This window comes from Saccopteryx leptura, chromosome 6 (assembly GCF_036850995.1).
Source record: "Saccopteryx leptura isolate mSacLep1 chromosome 6, mSacLep1_pri_phased_curated, whole genome shotgun sequence".
Lineage (NCBI taxonomy): Eukaryota > Metazoa > Chordata > Mammalia > Chiroptera > Emballonuridae > Saccopteryx > Saccopteryx leptura.
The window spans coordinates 53,753,832-53,771,651 of record NC_089508.1 but is presented as its reverse complement, the minus strand read 5'-3'; the positions used below and the strand labels follow the sequence as shown (position 1 = coordinate 53,771,651).

The following is a 17,820-nucleotide window of genomic DNA, read 5'->3' as shown; positions in this document are numbered from 1 at the left end:
AGTGAATAGAACATAGCAGAGATGACTTTGTGTGACATCCAGGGCTAGGTTCAAAATGATAACAGTTTCCATCTGGCTCTGTCTCTCAGGACGCTTGTTCTTGGATACCAGCCATCACGCTGTGAGGAAGCCCAGGCCAACACAGAGAGGCCACATGGAAGTGCTGGAGCCGGAAGCCTGCATCTCCCCTCAGATACGTGAGCCAGGAGCTTTAGGATGATTGTAGCCCCCAGGCTTCAAGCTGCCCCACTGATGCTGATGTCGAGTGGAGCAGAGAGCTGTCCTGCTGAGCCCTGCCCAAACTGCAGAGTTGTGAGCAAAATAAATGTTAGGATGAACCATTAACTTGTGGGGTGATTTGTTACAAAGCAGTAGCTAATTGTGGCAGGCTGCAAGCCCTGGCTGCTGCTGCTTTCTGCCAGGGGTGGTGTGTGTGTGCCCATGCATGTGTGCATGTGTGCACGTGTTCACATGTTGGGAGACGGGCGGTGGAGATCTTCAGCCCGAAGCCTTGAGATCTCAAGACCCAGAATCCAGCTGGGCTAGTCAGCTTTGACATCTATTTCTGCTAAACACCTAAATTGGAACCTTGCTTCTCTCTCTACCGTAGCCTAGTTCAGGGCCTTGTTAGGACAGGCTGTGCCTGTATTTTATGTAATTTATGTGCAATTTGCATACATCTACATGAGTCATATTAGGTGGTTTTTTTACGTTTGCCTGATGCCTCTGTTGGGGAGGTACTAGCATCTTGGACTCTTGGAGGGGACCGGGCACTGATGCAGTTTGCTTGAACAGATGATAAGCCCACCACTTTGCCAGGCAGCCCTTGAGGGTTGGAGTTGTTGAAAAGGTCCTGCGTTTGCCAAGTTCTGTGATAAGGTAGTCTGTTTACATTTGGGCTTAGTTCTTTCTGCTGGGAAAATCAGGGCAAGTGAGCCACTCTCCCACCTCCCCGCCCACACACACCGAGATGCAGGACAGGTGCCATGGTGGCCTCACGCTCTCTCCTAGTTTAGCATCCACAGCACCACCATTGTTTCTGGCCTGGCCTCAACCCCAACCACCCCAGCAGGCCTCTTCCAGAGGGGCCAGACCAGGCGCTTTCCAAGTCTTTCAGGAGCAGAACCCCGTTTTCAAATGCAGTGTCATGAAGAGTCCAACGTGTAAGGCTGACGAAAGCGGAGCTGCTCCGGGCGAGGGTGGGCGGGAAGAACCGAGCTCCCCAGAGAAGTTCCCCCGTTCCCCTAGCCACAGCCAGGGGACCCAGCCCCTCAGCCTGAGCCCTGGCTTTCCATTTCAGCAGCAGAGGGGGCACTAATAGTCTAAGCAGTTGCATTATACCACTGCCTCTCAGTAAGCTTGAGGTCTGCTGAAGCCTCCAGATCTTTGTCAGCACGACCACTTTAAACCCAAGTCTCTCTTGGCCAGGCCTGGCCTGACCCTCAGCAGCCCCAGACAGCTGCCTTTAGGAGCCTGGACTAAGAGGACAGGGAGGAGGCCAGAGGGCTGGCCAGGGGCTCTGACTGCATGTCCTGGAAAGTCACTCAGTCAGAGGCCCAGCTTCCTTAACTTTGGGGAAGGAAAATAGACCTCTCCTGTAGACAATGTATAAAAAGCACATAGCCCTGCCAAGCACCTGGCTCAATGCTGGTGGGCTGTCACTCAGAGCTGGGGACTGGTCTGGGGCTCCTCGCCGGCAGCTGAGGAGGCAAGGAGCAGTGGTCGGAGTGCAGACCCTGGAACTAGTGGCCCGGTCTGGACACACACTCTGATCCTGCCGGGACTGGTTGACCCTTTCTGTGAAATGGAGGGGATGACTAGAATACCTCCCTCCCAGGGAGGTTGTACGGACCCAGCAGGCCTCCCCGCCCATCTAGAAGACTTAGCATGCTTGGTGCCTGTAAGTGGTACACAGTGATCTGCTGTTACCATTCTGGGATCTGACCCCGGGAGAGTCCCGCCTGGCCCACGCTCTTACCCACTCCTCCAGGACCCGACACAGCCACCAACAAACTCGAGGTTTACTTTGGCAACAGGACTTTTATTCAGTCAAAATGAATAGAGTGTGACAAAAGTCAGGCCAGGTGGCCCCCCATCCTCTTCCTCCTCCAGACACACCCTTCTCACAGGAGAACGGGTTATAGGATGAAGAGGATACAGAGAAGCCACTGTGGGGACCAAGGAGGCACCATCTGGGAGCTTTGAGGAGCCCTCAGCATGGGCCCAGCATTTGGGAGAAGGGGCGGCCAGCCCTTCTGAGTCCACACGGACACGACTCCAGTCTTCTAGGGAAATGTCAAAGTCTGCCTTCTTCAGCTAATTAACTAAAGTTCAGGGTGAGGGGGTCCCTAGAGGGTTGGGGGTCAGGGACTTTATAATCTAATCTCACACTTGAGGAATACACTTATCTTTTGTTCCTTTAAAGGAAAGTTTTCTTCCTGTTATTTAAAAAAATGTTTCTGAATGTAACCAAAAATAGGTATTCAATTCCTTGGTTTTCTTTTTGTACTTCTTCAACTAAGTGTTTCAAAGAACAACACAACAGAAAAGAGAAACAAGAAGTCACTAGAACATAAAAATCCTTAAACATACCTTGTATAAAAATAGCTTCCTGTCACATTTGCTGACAGCGGTCTTTCCACTATCAGGGGGTGGGTCAAGCTGGCTGCGTCCTGTGGGACAGAGGTCTGGTGGGCCTCTGCTGGGGACCCCTCCCCACTCACACACTCGCCCACCATGCACACAGTACATTCCGGGGCCAGCCTGCTCCAGGGCTCTGTGTCTGGGCGGGACAGGAGGCAGGCCTCAAAGTGACATCCCACCCTCCAAAGGGTGGGTGGGAAGAGGGTCGTGGGGATCTCAGTCAAGGATGAGTTGGCTGAGAGGGTCAAAACTGGACTGCACAGACAAGATGAGACAAAGCAGAGCACCAGCAGCGTGCTGGGAGGTGGCTAGTTTGGAGCAACAATTGTATATTTCAAGGAACAAATTTTCCTCTCATTTTTGGCTTTTTTTTTTTCTTCACATTTTCTTTGACCAATTCCATCTTTATTTCTGTAGCCCCCGAGAGGTCTGCCCTTGGTGGCTTAGCCTCTGGCCTCCTGTCTGGGGAGAGAGGGGGGCTGTGGGCAGGGGGACGAGCCAGGATAGAGGGTCCAGTGACAACAACGCAGGCCCCAGAGCCAGGGAGCCTTGAGGTAGACGGTTTCTTTCACACCTGGAAATAGGGAAGTGCTTTTTTTTCTTCTTTTTTTTCTTTTTTAACTCTGGACAACAACGTGGGGAGAGAGAGGGAGTGCCCATAAAGGGGCTTGAGGTAGGAGTGCATTCGGGGTTCTGTGTGTGTGGGGGGGGCTGAGGCCACAGCCACTCCCCCAAGGACATTCATTCCGGCTGAGGTAGGTGCTGAGAACCAAAACAGCAAAAATCCATCCTGAGAAAACAAGGTCAGCGGAGGCGCCAGAGTCAGGGGCCCGGCCACAGCAGGGACATCTTTTTGGAGTCTATTCACCTTCCTCTCTCTTTTCTTCTCTCTCTTTTTTTTTTCATTTTAAGGGTTTTTTTCTTTTTTAAAGGAAAACATTAGTTCGGTTCCAAGTCATGTGGGTTCCAAGTCACCAGACAGAGGTGAGAGGGTATCGGCCCAAGGGAAGGGCTCCTGCAGAGACCCCTCCAGGTCCGTGGGGGGGGTTCCCTGCCGAGGCTTCTTTAGGTGTTGACAACCTGAGAGGCAGTCATAAATGCTAAGAAGTCCCCATCCGAATTCCACATGACAGGAGAAATCTTGCCTTTGACCTGAGAATGGGGGGTCCCCCCTCCAGAGCTGGCCAGACGCCGGCTACTGTCTCGAGAGAGCTGGCTGGGCAGCTGGCGCCGAGGAAGGCCGGGAGGCTGGTCCTTCACCGAGGAGGCCGGAGCCCGCGTCCTGGGGCGCTGGGGCGGCCGCGGGGCCTGCGCAGGGAGCCCTGGCCTCCGGCGCGCTCTCCTCCCGGAGGCCCCGTCCCGGACGCGGCAGCATGGACAGCTGGGTCTCCTCGGACAGGGCGGGGGCCGCAGGATCCTGCTGGGGAATGGGCCAGGCACACAGGGGTCACCATCAGGGCAGGCCCTCCAGCCACAGGGTCACACACTCTGGGTCCAATCCCACTCGGGCCTCCCTGCCTGGTTCAGGGGCAGAGAAGCGCACCGGCCGTGTTTTGTGTCTGCAGAAAACCTAGAGCCGGGTGAAGGCCGATGGCCAAGGTAAAGGAGTGCAGGATGATCGGAAGGGGGCCGAAGGCTGGAGGAGGAGGCCTGCTCAAGGGAGGGACACTCACCGTGGGTCTGGGGCTGGGTCTAGGTCTGGGGTCTGGCTGGCCCACTGCCCCGGCCGAGGGGAACAGCTGCTCCAGTTCCTTCATGTCCACACGTTTTCCATCTCGCCCCGATTGGCCCCGATCTCCCAGTCTGGCCCCATTCAGTGCCAGGACACCAGGGTCCCTCTGGCTCCGGGGACCCTGAGGAGGGGACAGCTGGTTTTCTACATCCTTACACAAGAGGACCCTAAAGGGTGAGTCAAGCATTTAGGATGAGAGGGGAGAGAATAAAAGGATAGAGACACTGAGCCCAACCTCCTTTCCCTGGCAGCACCCCTTCTGCAGGCCTCCCACCCTGTCAGTCCAGCCCCCTCTCCCTGGTCCAGGACTCACCTGCCTCTCTGGCCGAACAGGAGGAAGAGGACACAGAAGATGATGCAGGTGACCCCAATGTGGATGCCAATGACGATGCCTGTGGTAGACATCTGGTTGGTGGCCTCCTCCTTCCGGCAGTCACATGGTGGGCTCAGGGCTGTGGCCGGGGGGCAGGTTGGGGGCTGTGAGTCTCCTGGGCTAAAGCACTCTCAGACACCCAATCTCTGGGGGCTCCTTAACCCTGAGCTACCCCACCCCCAAATCCACAGATCCTTTGCCCTTGCCTATGGGACCCCAGCCCAAACTTCTCAGTTTTTACCAGTTACTGAGCACTGTGTGCCAGATCCTGGGAATAACACTGCATATCCTCAATACAGCGCTATAAAGTAGGTATTATTATCTTTCTTTTTTAGAAGAGAAAACTAGGGTTCAGAGAGCCTAAGTAACTTGCCCAAGGTCACACAGCTAGAATGGTTGCACAGCCAAACTTCAAACTCAAATCTAAGCCTGTGTTCTCAAAGGCTGCATGCACTCCTCCACCCTCTTCCCTCCCCTGGGTCCCTGCTCCTCTCTTCCCTCCCTTGGCCCCTGGTCTCCCTTCCTGACTGCCAGCGTTCAGCCTCACATCCCATCCCCAGTCCTCACCTGTCCTCTCAGATGCTCCCCTCAAGGACACGAAGCGGACTGTGGCGTTGCCATCCCCATGCTGGTTGTAGGCGAGCAGCTTCACCTCGTACACTGCAGTGGGGTCTGGGAGGAAGACAGGGAGGGCCGCTCAGTGACCAGCCAGCCTCCCTGGCTGGGAATCCCTGCTATCCCAGCACGGAAACAGGGGCCCCGGGCACGGCACCCCTGCCAGGCTCCCCAAGCCCAGGCTGTGTCCGCCTCACCGAGCTGACTGAGGTTGTAGGAGGAGACAGTTCCAGGCAGCGAGATGGGGCCGGTGAAGGCCGCCTTGCTCGCTGGGCGGTAAAACAGCTTGAAGCCGCCCCCGTGCTGGGCCAGCCGGGGCCAGGGCTCCCACAGCAGCTGCAGTGTGGAGCTGCCCAGGACTCGCACCGACAAGGGGGGTGGGCCGGGGGCTGTGGGTGGAGAAGGAGGTCAAGATGTGAGGACTCTTTCCCCTTTCGCTTGTGACCCATACCCCGAAGACAACTCTCTGGCTTCTGCCCTTAGCCTGCTCAAACAGTGCCTTCACAGGAACTAGAAAAGGATACTCCTCCTCTAGGCAGAACCAGCCCCCACTCAGCCTCAGAGCCGAGCACCCCGTCAGTACACAACATGAACAAGTGTGCACGTGGTTCTGCTCTAACACCCTGAGGGTCTGCTGTTTGCTCCTCCACAACCAGGCCTCACCTTCGCCGAGGGTGCTGGCCAACGTGGGGGCAGAGGCTGAGCTGGCCCCCCGGGGCGTGTAGGCCTTGATGTAGAAGCTGTAGGCAGTGGAGGGCTCCAGGTCGCTCACCAGGTGCTCAAAGGTGCTCTTGCTGACTGCTTCCTGATACTCCAGCTCTGGTGGGTCTGAGGAGGTGAAGGGTAAAACAGGAGAGAGTCAGGGACCTGAGGGAGTCCTCCCAGCGTTGATGAAATGAGGGTAGCCAGGGTGCAGGGGGAGAAAGAATAGAAGGCGTTGGGTCAGGACATGCAGAATGAAAATGAGAGACTGTGACCACGAGGAAGGGACTGCAGAGTCAGCCGTGCCCACTCGGCCCCCACGCACCAGCAGCCTTCCTGATGTGCAGGACGTAGCCAATGATCTCCTTGGTGTTGACCAGGGGCTCGTTCCAGGACACGCGGACCTCAGTGGATGATATGGAGACTGCTTGCACATTGATGGGCGGCCCAGGTAAACCCTCAGCCCACAGCACAGTCAGCCTGGCACTGGCCTGTGAGGAGCCAGCACTGTTCTCGGCCACACATTGGTAGATGGCCTCATCTTCGGGGCCGATTCCAGAAATGGTCAGGGTGCTGCAGCGGGAGGGAGAGCCTCAGGTCCCAGCCTCCTCGCACAGTACCTCTGCAGATGGCCCAATCCCCCCATTTGAGAGATGAAGAAACTGAGCTCCAGAAAACAAGCGACTGATCTGCAGTCTCCCGGCAGCTGAGCGGCAGGCCTGAGACTGGAGCCCAACTCTCCAGCTCCCAACTTAGCGTTCTTCTCTGGTGGGAGGTGCGCAGTCTGCCCAGACCACTGATTGAGACCCACCCCACCATAATACACCACACACATGCCTGTTGTTACCCTTTTTTTTTTTTTAAAGTGAGAGGAGGGGAGATAGAGAGACAGACTCCCATATGAGCCCCGACTGGAGTCCACCAGCAAACCCCATCTTGGGCCAATGCTCAAATCAACTGAGCTATCCTCAGCACCTGAGGCCGAGGCTCAGACCAACCGACCTATCCTCAGCGCCTGACACATGCCTGTTGTTATTCTTGAGCCTGACGTGGCCTCCTGGCCCCAGCACCTGTCCATTCTTCAACCACGTGACGTGAGGGGGCGGCTCACCCTGGGCTTGGCAGGTGAACATGGCTGTGGTCCCAGCGGGCCTGGAAATGGACTGGGGGTGCTGGACAAACTCTGCTGGGGCTTGAGGGGGGGGCACAGAGAAGCATGAGGAGCAGTGAGGGTCAGGTGGAGAAGGACGACACCGCTGCGAGTGAAGGAATGAGGAAAGGGGCCGGGGGGCAGGGTGGGCTATGATGCACAGCCCCTGGAGAGCCCTCTGGTGGGCCCCAGCTCCAGGAGATGCTGGCAGGCCCCACCTCCATCCACCCCAGGGGCAGACCCAAGAGAGGACTCCATTTTAATGACTATTTAAAAGACTGACATTTGTATCCGAAAGCAATCAAGCTGAGCACCCCCCCCCTTCAGGAAATTGTTAAATAAATAAATGTGCTAATAGGTTTGGCTGCACCTCGAAGGTGGTAATGAGGGGAGATGGATGAGCCCTCAGTGCCAGCCCCCCCCACCCCTACATTCAATTCCGCTCTCCTCCAATCCCAGGCCTCAAGCCTCCATTAACACCCGAGAAATGAAATGCTCCATCACTTTCATTTGGACAGATTAATGGCACATGGAATGCTAAACAAACGGGCATTTAAGTCCCTAATACCCCTCTCTCCCACTCCTTTTCCCCGGCTCTCCGGGAGGACACAGCCACAGCCAACCCCTGAGACGGGGAATCCGAGCCCCAGGGTGGGAGGATGGACAAAGTGACCTGGTCAGCTGCAGAAGCCCTGCACACTGGGGGAGTGGAGGCCAGCGCTGTGCCAGGCGGGAGCTGGGGTGTGAGTGTGAAAACAACAAACGTGCTGAGAGCGTGCGGGCAGGTGTGAGGGAGGGAGTGCGCACATGGGAACGAAAACAGCACATGGTGCAACGGACACGTATGTGTAAGCGACCGGCTAGGATTATAAAGCGAAAATGACGGGGGGGGGGCATGCTGGCACCTGGAAGGGGCACACAGGGCACCATGACCAGAATGTCCCCCCATTCCCAACATATGCATTCCCAGAGGAAAGACAAGAGCTGCCCCATTGGCCTGGCCCGGGGACCCGGGGAGGAGCAGGGACAGGGTTAGGGCAAGTACAGGGAACTGGGAAGTCTAGGGCCCTGGGCTTGGGCCAGGGTGTTGATGAGGCAAGGAACAGGGCAGGAGGAGGGGGCGTGTGGGAGACCCTTCCCTCATCTCCCACAGGCAGGGAGGTAGGTAGGTACCTTGCACCACCAGCCGGCCCTGTGCTGTTCTTCTCACCCGGGTGCCAGGCCTATTGGCTGCACAAACGTAGACACCAGAGTGCTGGACGGTCACATCTGAGATGATGAGGTTCCCTGTGCCCAGCACCTGAATGCCCTCCACCCCAATGGGACGGCCATCTGGGGAGGAAGGGGATTGGAAATGAGGGCGGGTCCAGAGACAGGTGTGGAAGAAGGGAAAGCACAGGAACGTTCCAGCCTGTGCAATCCACCAGTCCTCCGTGGGCCCCAGGCTCTGACTCGGCGCCTTCCCTCCTCAGCATCAGCAAGGCACCATGGCGGCGGCAGGAGCCACACAGAAAACTCCTCTAACAGAGACCCAGGTACTAATTCCAGCATTCTCACGGACTCATTGGTGGTCCCCAAGTCCCTTCCTCTCGGCTTCTCAAGCAGGAAACCAAGGGGTTTGAATTCACTGGACCTTTCCCAGTCTGGCTTGTCTCTCTTGAAAAAACTTCCATGATCAAATATTCATTCTATTCTTGGGACTGTCACAATGCCCATTAATATAAAGGCTCTGAGAAGTCCTACAGGCGAAGGATCTGGATATGTTTCCTAAACCTGTTAGACCACCAACCCAGTCTTTCCCTGGGCAGCTCCCGCTCTGGGAAATGTTAGACCAGATGGTCCTTGCAGTGCCTATGGGCTCCTCCTAATGGTGAGGCCACTCTTTCCAGTCTCTCCCCGGGCCCGGGCCCTCCCTGCACCCGGACAGACGATCAGATTAGCACAGTCAGAATGCAAGGAGACAGCTCCCCATTCAGGCCCTGAAGTGGTGAAATCTACTCCATTATCCGGCCTGCTGCCCCCTCCTTCCCCCATCACTCAGCTGCTACAATGTGGCGCAGTCTCCTTGTGAATGCCCACCCCACCCTGTCCCTCCAGACTCTCCTTCCCCCAGTGACCTCTCTGTTCAGACAATGTGGGCCCATCTGCACCCTTTCATTTGGCTCCAGCTGCCTAGGGATTTAGGCCAGGGATTTAGGGGGCCAGACTAGAGACTGGGGGGCCCAGAGTGAAGGTGTGACAACTGGCTGAGATTTTTAGGGGTCTGGGATGGCATAGCTGGGGCGTATGGCCAGGGTGCAGAGGAGAGAGACGAGCAGAAAGGGAAAGAGATCAGATCAGGGTGCTGAGAGCCGCAGAGGGGTTCTGGAGGGCCCAGTGCTGAGGGTGAGGGGTGCAGGGAGGAGATACTGGCACAGGACTGGAGGAGGTAACCCAGGGAGCTAAGCCATCCATGCAGGGGGAGGGAGAATGCAGAGGGCAGGCGGACCTCCCTGGTACTGCCGAGGCCTTGCTGAGACCAGACCCCCACGGAGAACAAACAGGATTCAAAGCCCCTTCCAACCCCCCAGAGCTGGGTGATGAGACTGGCTCTCCTAGGGGGTGGGGCAGGGGTGGGAGAGGCAGGGGCTTTGGGATGAGGCTCACCCAGGCGGCTCCAGGACACAATGGGGCGCGGGTTGCCCGTGGCGACACACTCCAGCACTGCGGTCTGGTGCACGGTCAGGGTGAGGTTCTCAGGCCCCACGAGGATCACAGGCTCCTTGTAGGCCCGGGAGCCTGAGCCTGGAAGGAAGATGCCACGTTTCTCTGCTTCCGCTGGGACTCTCCTACCTCCTCACCCCACCCACAACCCCGGACATGAGGGGCAGGAAACAAGCTCTATCTAGCCCAGACACCGGGTCCTGTAGGCAGGAAGTAATGCCGGAGGCCCCAGGATGCTGCTCACACCCATCTCTCTGTTCCTGGCCCTACAGGCCTCTAGCAATGAGAGAGCCCCCAGGATAACCAGGGACTGGGCTTCCCCAGGCAGAGAACTGAGGCAGGAGTGGGCCTCAGATCCCTCTGCACCCTCACTGTGAGGAGCACAGAGCGTCGGGCTTACAAGGTACTCTGTACACTCCTGGCTGACAGGTCTTGGGGGGCCAGCAGGAGGGGAACTGATTCAAGTGTGGGGAGAAGTCAGGAGGAGGTTGGCTGAGAGAACTAGGCAGGAAAGAGGACGCTCACCCGACACAGTGAGCCTGGCCCCGTGGCTGACGCGGACACTGGCGATGTTCGAGGCCACGCAGTGGAAGACGCCACTGTCCTCAGCCCGAAGTCCTGTAATCTGAAGGACGCCCTTGGGCAGCAGCGTGTACCTGTTGAGGAGGGAGGACATTGCTGACCACCAGCACAGCCACTGGCACCATAGGCCAGAAGGACGCTGAACATCACAGACATAGCCCAGTGCCCAGGTACTGTCCCAATGTCATCGTCATCATCACAGACACACACCGGATCTCACGCAGGTCAGCGCACCTGCAATTCCAGCCTTGACAACAATCACACACAGTCCTCCCCATGGACAGATCCACGAGCATCAGATCTGGGTGCCACAGCCACGGGGATACTCAGTCTCAACACAAGCTGCAGAAACCCATGCTGGAGCAGGCAGGGAGTCCTTCTTCAAGGTCCAGACGTTGGGCCCACCTCTTTGTCCTCCCTCCAGCATTCCCACACGCGGCTCACCTCTCATTGTCTGTATCTACGGGCACTCTGTTCTTCTCCCACATGATCAGGGGTTTGGGAAGCCCATGGATTTGGCATTGGAAGCGGGCCACACCGCCCTCCTCGCCCACAACGGCCTGGGGATGCACGTGGAAGTCCGACATGGCTGGTGAGAGAAAGGGAGACGTGTGTGGAAAAGGCAGGTGCTGAGGAGCAGGGGACAGGTGGCGGGGTGGCACAGGCCAGTGTCCTGGAACCCTGGCGCTCACCCCACCACCCAGGGGCAAGGTTTTCCTGGGACTGGCAGACACAGGGCATCAGCTTGTGAACACATCAGCACTTGCCCTGCCCCCCACCTTGGAAAACATCTCCCCCTTAGGGGTCCTACCAGCTGGGCTGGCATGTACCAGAAAGGTCTGGACAAATTCTTGGATGATAAGCCTCTAACCAGGAAATCTTGGGCTGGTGACCCACAGGGCCAGTCAGAAAAAGCTCTTCTCCTGAGTCCTGCTGCCTACTTTTTCTGCTGCTTTCTAATTTATTTTTACAAACTCCACCTTAGCAAGGCCCAAGTGTTATGCTGCATATTTTACAGAATAGGAAACTGAGGCCCAGAGAGGGGAAGCAGGTAGTCCAGGGTTGCCCAGCAGGGACACCTGCCGGTAAGCCCTGGTTACTAGCACCTAGCAGTATTCACTGCCTTTCCTCATCACCCCCCATCCCTGGTGCTTCTGCAGCTTCTAGAAGCACCCCAAGGGGGTGGTATATCCATCCAAGGTGACAAGCCTCTCAGAAGACTGTCAGACCTACCAATCCAATCTACATTTCAATGCGTCATAAATATTCAAGGATCCCTTCCCCACCTTTTGGGAATCTGAACTAACTGCTTAAACTCTGATCTGCAGGGGGTGGTGCAGAGGGCTGTGGCATAACCCCCCCTACACACCCCATTTTAGGCTGGTTAAGTGTTCCCACCCACCCTCTTTCTCATCCATCCCCAAACCTCACCCTATAAAGCCCAGGGAAGGGGCCCCTCCCTCTCGGGTTCCCAGCTTCAACACCAGGGCTGCGATTTCATTAAAATCCACTTTGCTTCAAGTGCGGGAAGGCAGCTCACCATCTGTCCAGGCAGGCAGCACCTCCCCTCCGGCACTCCATCAACTGGGACAGTCGGCCCCTCCCAGAAGGGCCCCTCCCCCCACAGCAGCAGGGGTGCTGGAGCTGGTCCTGGCTCCTTCTCCTAGCTCCGTGGAGTGGGTGGGCACACCCTGTCTCAGGCCCCCTCGATCCACAGACCTGTTCTGGACTCCTAGGCAGCCCAGAAAGGCGGAGGGAGCCTTTGTGCCCGTCTTCCCAGAGCCTCTGGGGGCTGATTCTTTTGTGGAGTGTTCTCCATCTCATTTGCATGTGGTTCATTAAATATAAACATGCATAAAAATCCCCTGCCCTGACTCCTCCTCTTTCAGGGCCTCCAGGGAATGTGGCTGATGGGTGTGAGTGCCTCCTCTCACATATTGTGGGTCTGTGTTTGCCAGGAGGATGAGCTGTCCCTGTGTAAGTGGTCTGAGCATCCACAGCTGGATGGGAATGGGGGTCTGTATCCCTTGGCTCCTGTGGCTGGTGTGTGATTCTGATAATCAATCACACATGTCCCCTTGTAGGTATAGCCCTTACAAACAGCACCTTGGGGCCCTCAGGGCAGGAGGTGGGGGCAAGAGCCCCAGCTGGTGTCTCCATCAAGCTTACAAGATGATTCTCCAGGGAGCACAAGGAGGTCAGCCTGTCCTGTCTCAGGCCAAAGGCTGTGTTTGGCCAAGGGCCTGCAGGTCAGTCCAGGGGCTTTGGTGTGGAAACCGAGGCACTGCTGGGGCCCTTCTGGGGCCCCCGGGCCTCTCAACCTCCAGGAGGGCGGGGCTGGAAGTGGGCTTGGAGAGTGGAGAGGGCACCCTGGCTCCTGAGTCAGGGGTCTCTGCCCCCTGGGCCCTGCCCATGCAAAAGCTGAGGAGCTGCCTCCCCCTCCTTACTCCAACTGGAGAGAAGCACACAGACCCCCGGGGTCCAGGGGCGGGGACTAATGGCTCTGCTGACTACAGATGCCTCCTCATTAAGGAATTGAATCCTTTTGTGTTTCTCGCCCCCATTCTGGGCTCCCTGGAGGCGCCTAGAGATAGGAGCTGGCCTGAGGAGAGACACAAGGGATAGGGCTGCTTCTTTATCGGGGTGCTGGGGATGGAGAAAGTCTGGCCTCTACCTTCTACCCCTCCTTTCTCCTCCGAAACTAAACAACAGTAGCGTGGACTCAATGTGCCGCTGGTAGGTAAGGCACCAGTCTGGCTGCTCGTCACTCAGGTACAGCAGGGCTCCTAAGGCTCCCCTGGGGCCCCTGGGACGCGGCTGGGCCCCTCCTGGCTCGGCTCGGAGCCCCACATTTCCCCCCCATCAGACAGCAGGACCTTGCTGTGCCTCTATCAGCTTTACTCAATTGCAGTTCTGCCACACATTTCATTTGAAGGGTAGTTTTGCCTTTATTTTTCTTTCTTAAAAAAAAAAACTTTATTGATTGATTTTAGAGAAGAAGCGGGAAGGAGAGAGAGAGAGAGAGAAAGAGAGAGAGAGAGAGAAACATCACTCTATATCGCTCTATTCCTATATGTGCCCTGACTGGGGATTCAATCTTCAATCTTTGTGTATTGGAATGATACACAAGCAACCGAGCTATTCAGCCAGGGCCAGCTTTGCCTTTAAAAGTGCTCGGTGGCGCAGTGGATAAAGCGTTGACCTGGAATGCTGAGGTCGCCAGTTCGAAACCCTGGGCTTGCCTGGTCAAGGCACATATGGGAGTTGATGCTTCCAGCTCCTCCCCCCTTCTCTCTCTCTCTCTCTCCTCTCTAAAATGAATAAATAAAAAAATAAAATTAAATTAAATTAAATTTAAAAAAAAAAAAAGTGCTCGAAGCCTGACCTATGGTGGCACAGTGGATAAAGCGTCGACCTGGAATGCTGAGGTTGCCGATTCAAAACCCTGGATTTGCCTGGTCAAGACATATATGGGAGTTGATGCTTCCTGCTCCTCCCCCCTTTCTCTCTCTCTCTCTCTCTCCTCTAAAATGAATAAATAAATTTTAAAAAATTAAAAAAAAAAACAACAAACAAAAGTGCTTGAAAACCACTCATCACAATCCCTTCATTTTATGAAGGAGAAACTGAGACCCAGAACCAGTTGGTGGCTTTACCAGATCAGAATCAGAAGTTCCATTCCTGAGGCGCTCTACTGGGGTGTCCCTTAGTTCTCCAGGAAGTGTTTTACTCTCCAAGGGTAGGTAACTCAGAGTGAACTGCAGGTTGGACCAGCCTCTTCTCACTGGTGGGGAGTTGGTGCCGTGTTGCAAGGTGCAGGTGGGATTAAGAACCCCTAGGCCCTGGCAGGTTAGCTCAGTCGGTTAAGAGCGTCATCCCAAAACAAAAAGATTGTGCGTTTAATCCCTGGTCAGGACATACATGAGAAGCCACCAATAAATGTGCAACTGAGTGGAACAACAAATGAATGCTTCTCTTCACCTCCCCTCTCTCTCAGTTCTTCCCTGCTTCTTAAAAAATAAATACAAATAAAAAAATTAAGCCCTGGCCTGATAGCTCAGTTGGTTGAAGCATCATCCCAGAGCATGGAGGTTGCTCGTTCAGTTCCCCATTCAGGGCACACACAGAAGCAGCTCAATATTCCTCTCTCTCTCTCTCTCTCAATTAAAAAAAAAGGAACCCATTCCTTGGAACCCAGATGGCTACACAGACGTGGTCCAGAGGAGGTGGGCCCAATGGGAAGGTGTGGTCCTCTATATCAGAGGCTTCTTCTTCCCTCTCCTTCCTCATACCCCAGCCCAACCCTTTGGTCAGCCTTGGATACCCCTTGGATGTCCGGGGCATGCTGTGACTGCCTTGGCAGGCCGTGTCAGGGTGCCAGTCCTCTTGTCTGTAAGTGAAGAGGTGAACAAGTACTCTGCAGGGCGCTTCCAGCTCTGACTCCTGCCACCTTTATAAATAGGCCTCTGTCCCTACTCAGCTTAGCTGAGGTCTCTTGGAATCTCCCACTCACTCTAGTTCACAGGTAATAGCATTTTTTTCTTTAGGAAGTCAGAGGAGAAAGTTTCTTAGGGCCATTTGAGCCTTTCCCAATCTCTCAGAGTGGGGCACGTTTGGGCTACAAATCTGTTTTTGCCCTGGCTTGGGATAGCAGCACACAGAGCTGGAAGTAAACTGTGCCTCATCGTGTCTCTCAGGGGAGAGGGTCCTTGGGCAAGCATGGGTATGTGAGGCTGAGGGTCAGGCCTCTGAGCACTTCCAGCCCTGAACGAGCCACCCTGGAGGCCGCTTTGAGGTTGATAATGGTGTACACTGGTTACAGGCACTACTTGTGGCCAGCGTCGCAGGGATTGTGTCTGTGTCTGGCGGACATGAAGGTGGTCCCGTGGCTTGTGGCTGTTGATGCTTTATACTCCTGCTGACACCTCAGGCATGCAGGGATAGTTTTGGTCGCTCACTCAAGCTAGGTGATAAGAGGAGGTACTAGGCAGTAGTTGAGAGGCCCTTCAGTGTGAAGACCACGGAGAGTGACAGGGTCAACAAAGGTCGGCTTGGGGAGTTATGGAGAAAGGAAGAAGAAATGCCTTTGTCCCCAAGCACTCTGGGAAGGAATCCCCGAGCCCCTCTTTACCCTGACCTTGGGGACAGCCAGGTCACGGGGAATGAAAAGGGCGGAGAGTGAGCCCAGCCATCCACCAAGCTGGAAGAAAGCAGAACTAGGCAGGAAACGACTCCTGGACACCCCTATAAATCACCCGGAGGGGAGGGGTCTCCTGAGAGCCAGATCTAGAGCAGCTCAGGGAGGGGAGGGGCAGCTTTCTTCCTGGTCCAGGACCTATGGCAAGGTCAGGCCTGGATCTGATTAGACAGGCTCCAGGGGGATGCTGGGGGGCAGCGCAGGGTCAAGGCAGAGTGCTGGGAAGGAAGCTAGCAGCTCCCCCCAAGCCCAGCCTCCCACCCTGTGGCTACAGCCAGACTCCTATCCGGTGTGTGATGACAAAGAGACCAGCGGGCACGTTGGGACGGAGAGTTCAAAAACGGCCTTTGCAAAAGCTGGTGCCACAGAGGGTCTGAGGCACAGACTACCTCCATCACACAGTCATGCGAGAGGAACCACCACAAACTACGGACTCTTCCAAACTACAGTCCCCCCTTTTACCCATCCCTGCCAAAGACCAAGGTATGCAGCCGCCTCGATACCCAGCCCCTTCTCAGGCAGCTTGGGTGATTGTAACGTTTCTCTTTATACTGGGGACGTGCCTGAATCCTGTATGTTTCTACCCGCTGCCCCCAACTTTCCCCTCTAGAATACATCTTCCAATATAGTAGTCAGTGGACAGCGAAATATGGCTAGTCCAAATTGCAATGGTTGTAAGTGGATTTCAAAGACTCAGTATAAGATAAAAAGACACTAAACATTAAGGAAAAGCAAATCAAAACCATAAAGAGAGGCTGTCTCATATCCATCAGGATGGCTACGATCAAAAAAACAAAACACAAAACAACAGAAGAAAGTGTTGGCAAGCATGTGGAGAAACTGGAATCCTGTGTACTGTCAGTGGAAATGTAAAATGGGGTAGCCACTATGGAAAACAGCATGGTGACCCCTCAAAAAAAAGTAGAACTATCATATATTCCTGCAATTCCACTTCTCGGTATAGATACAAAAGAATTAAAATCGGGGTCTCGAAGAGATAATTTTTACACCCATGTTTATAGCAGAATTGTTCACAATAGCTAATGTATGTAAGCAACCCAAGTGTTCATCAATGAATGAATAAGTAGATAAACAAAATGTGGAATATACACACAATGGAATATTGTTCAGCTTCAAGAGGGAAAAAAATTCTGACACATGGTTCAACATGAAGAAACTTTGAGGACATTATGCTAATTGAAATAAGCCAGTCACAAAATACTGTATGATGCCACTTAAATGAGGTACCTAGAGTCAGATTCATAGACAGATAGTAGAATGATGGTTGCCAGGAGCTAGTGGAGAGGGAAAAAGTGAGTTCTTGTTTATTTGTTCTAGAGATGGCAGATGGTGATGATTTTCACAATAATTTGAACGTAGGCCCTGGCTGGTTGGCTCAGTGGTAGAGCATCAGCCAGGTGTGTGGATGTCTCAGGTTTAATTCCGGGACAGGGCTCACAGGAGAGTTGGCCATCTGCTTCTCCACCCTTCCCCCTCCCCCATCTCTCTCTCTCTCTCTCTCTTTCTCCCATAGCCATGGCTCCACTGGTTCAAGCATATTGCCCTGGGCATCATGGAGCCTCTGCCTAAGGTGCTAAAAATAGTGCAGTTGTGAGCATGGCCCCATATGGGCAGAGCATCAGCCCCAGACAGGGGTTGCTGGGTGGATCCCAGTCCAGGAGCATGCCACAGTCTGTCTCTCTGTCTCCCCTCTTCACTTGGAAAAGAAGAAAAATAAATAAATGTACTTAATGCCACTGAACTGTATACTTAAATATAGTTAAGACAGTAAATTTTATACTACGTGTATTTTACCATAATAAAAAAATTGGAGGCCTTGGCTGGTTTGCTCAGTGGTAGAGTGTCAGCCCAGTGTATAGATGTCCCAGGTTCGATTCTCAGCCAGGGCACACAGGAGAAGCGTCCATCTACCTCTCGACCCTTCCCCCTCTCCTTCCTCCCTATCTCTCTCTTCCCCTCCTGCAGCCAAGGCTCCATTGGAGCAAAGTTGGCCCAGGCACTGAGGATGGCTCCCTGGCCTCCACCTCAGGCACTAGAATGACTCCGGTTGCAATGGAACAACGCCTCAGATGGGCAGAGCATCGCCCGCTAGTGAGCTTGCC

The 17,820-nt window shown here is 54.8% G+C and overlaps 1 protein-coding gene across 2 annotated transcripts in view; it reads right to left on the bottom strand.

Annotated features, from left to right (window-relative positions):
* Window positions 1-2,020: 2,020 nt before the first annotated feature.
* The window catches only part of IGDCC3 (immunoglobulin superfamily DCC subclass member 3), a 47,741-nt gene continuing 31,941 nt past the window's right edge, over window positions 2,021-17,820 (bottom strand). Inside the window, exons 3-14 of one of the 2 annotated variants that reach the window (XM_066343439.1) lie at window positions 10,945-11,089; window positions 10,444-10,574; window positions 9,862-9,999; window positions 8,389-8,547; window positions 7,092-7,257; window positions 6,391-6,638; window positions 6,027-6,191; window positions 5,561-5,752; window positions 5,316-5,420; window positions 4,689-4,827; window positions 4,317-4,542; window positions 2,021-4,063 (exon numbers count right to left, since the gene is read on the bottom strand). In XM_066343439.1, the coding sequence (XP_066199536.1) occupies window positions 3,839-4,063; window positions 4,317-4,542; window positions 4,689-4,827; window positions 5,316-5,420; window positions 5,561-5,752; window positions 6,027-6,191; window positions 6,391-6,638; window positions 7,092-7,257; window positions 8,389-8,547; window positions 9,862-9,999; window positions 10,444-10,574; window positions 10,945-11,089 (2,039 nt within the window). In that variant the 3' untranslated portion in view covers window positions 2,021-3,838. The remainder of the gene's footprint in view (window positions 4,064-4,316; window positions 4,543-4,688; window positions 4,828-5,315; window positions 5,421-5,560; window positions 5,753-6,026; window positions 6,192-6,390; window positions 6,639-7,091; window positions 7,258-8,388; window positions 8,548-9,861; window positions 10,000-10,443; window positions 10,575-10,944; window positions 11,090-17,820) is intronic. The other variant, XM_066343442.1, reaches the window with a different exon arrangement.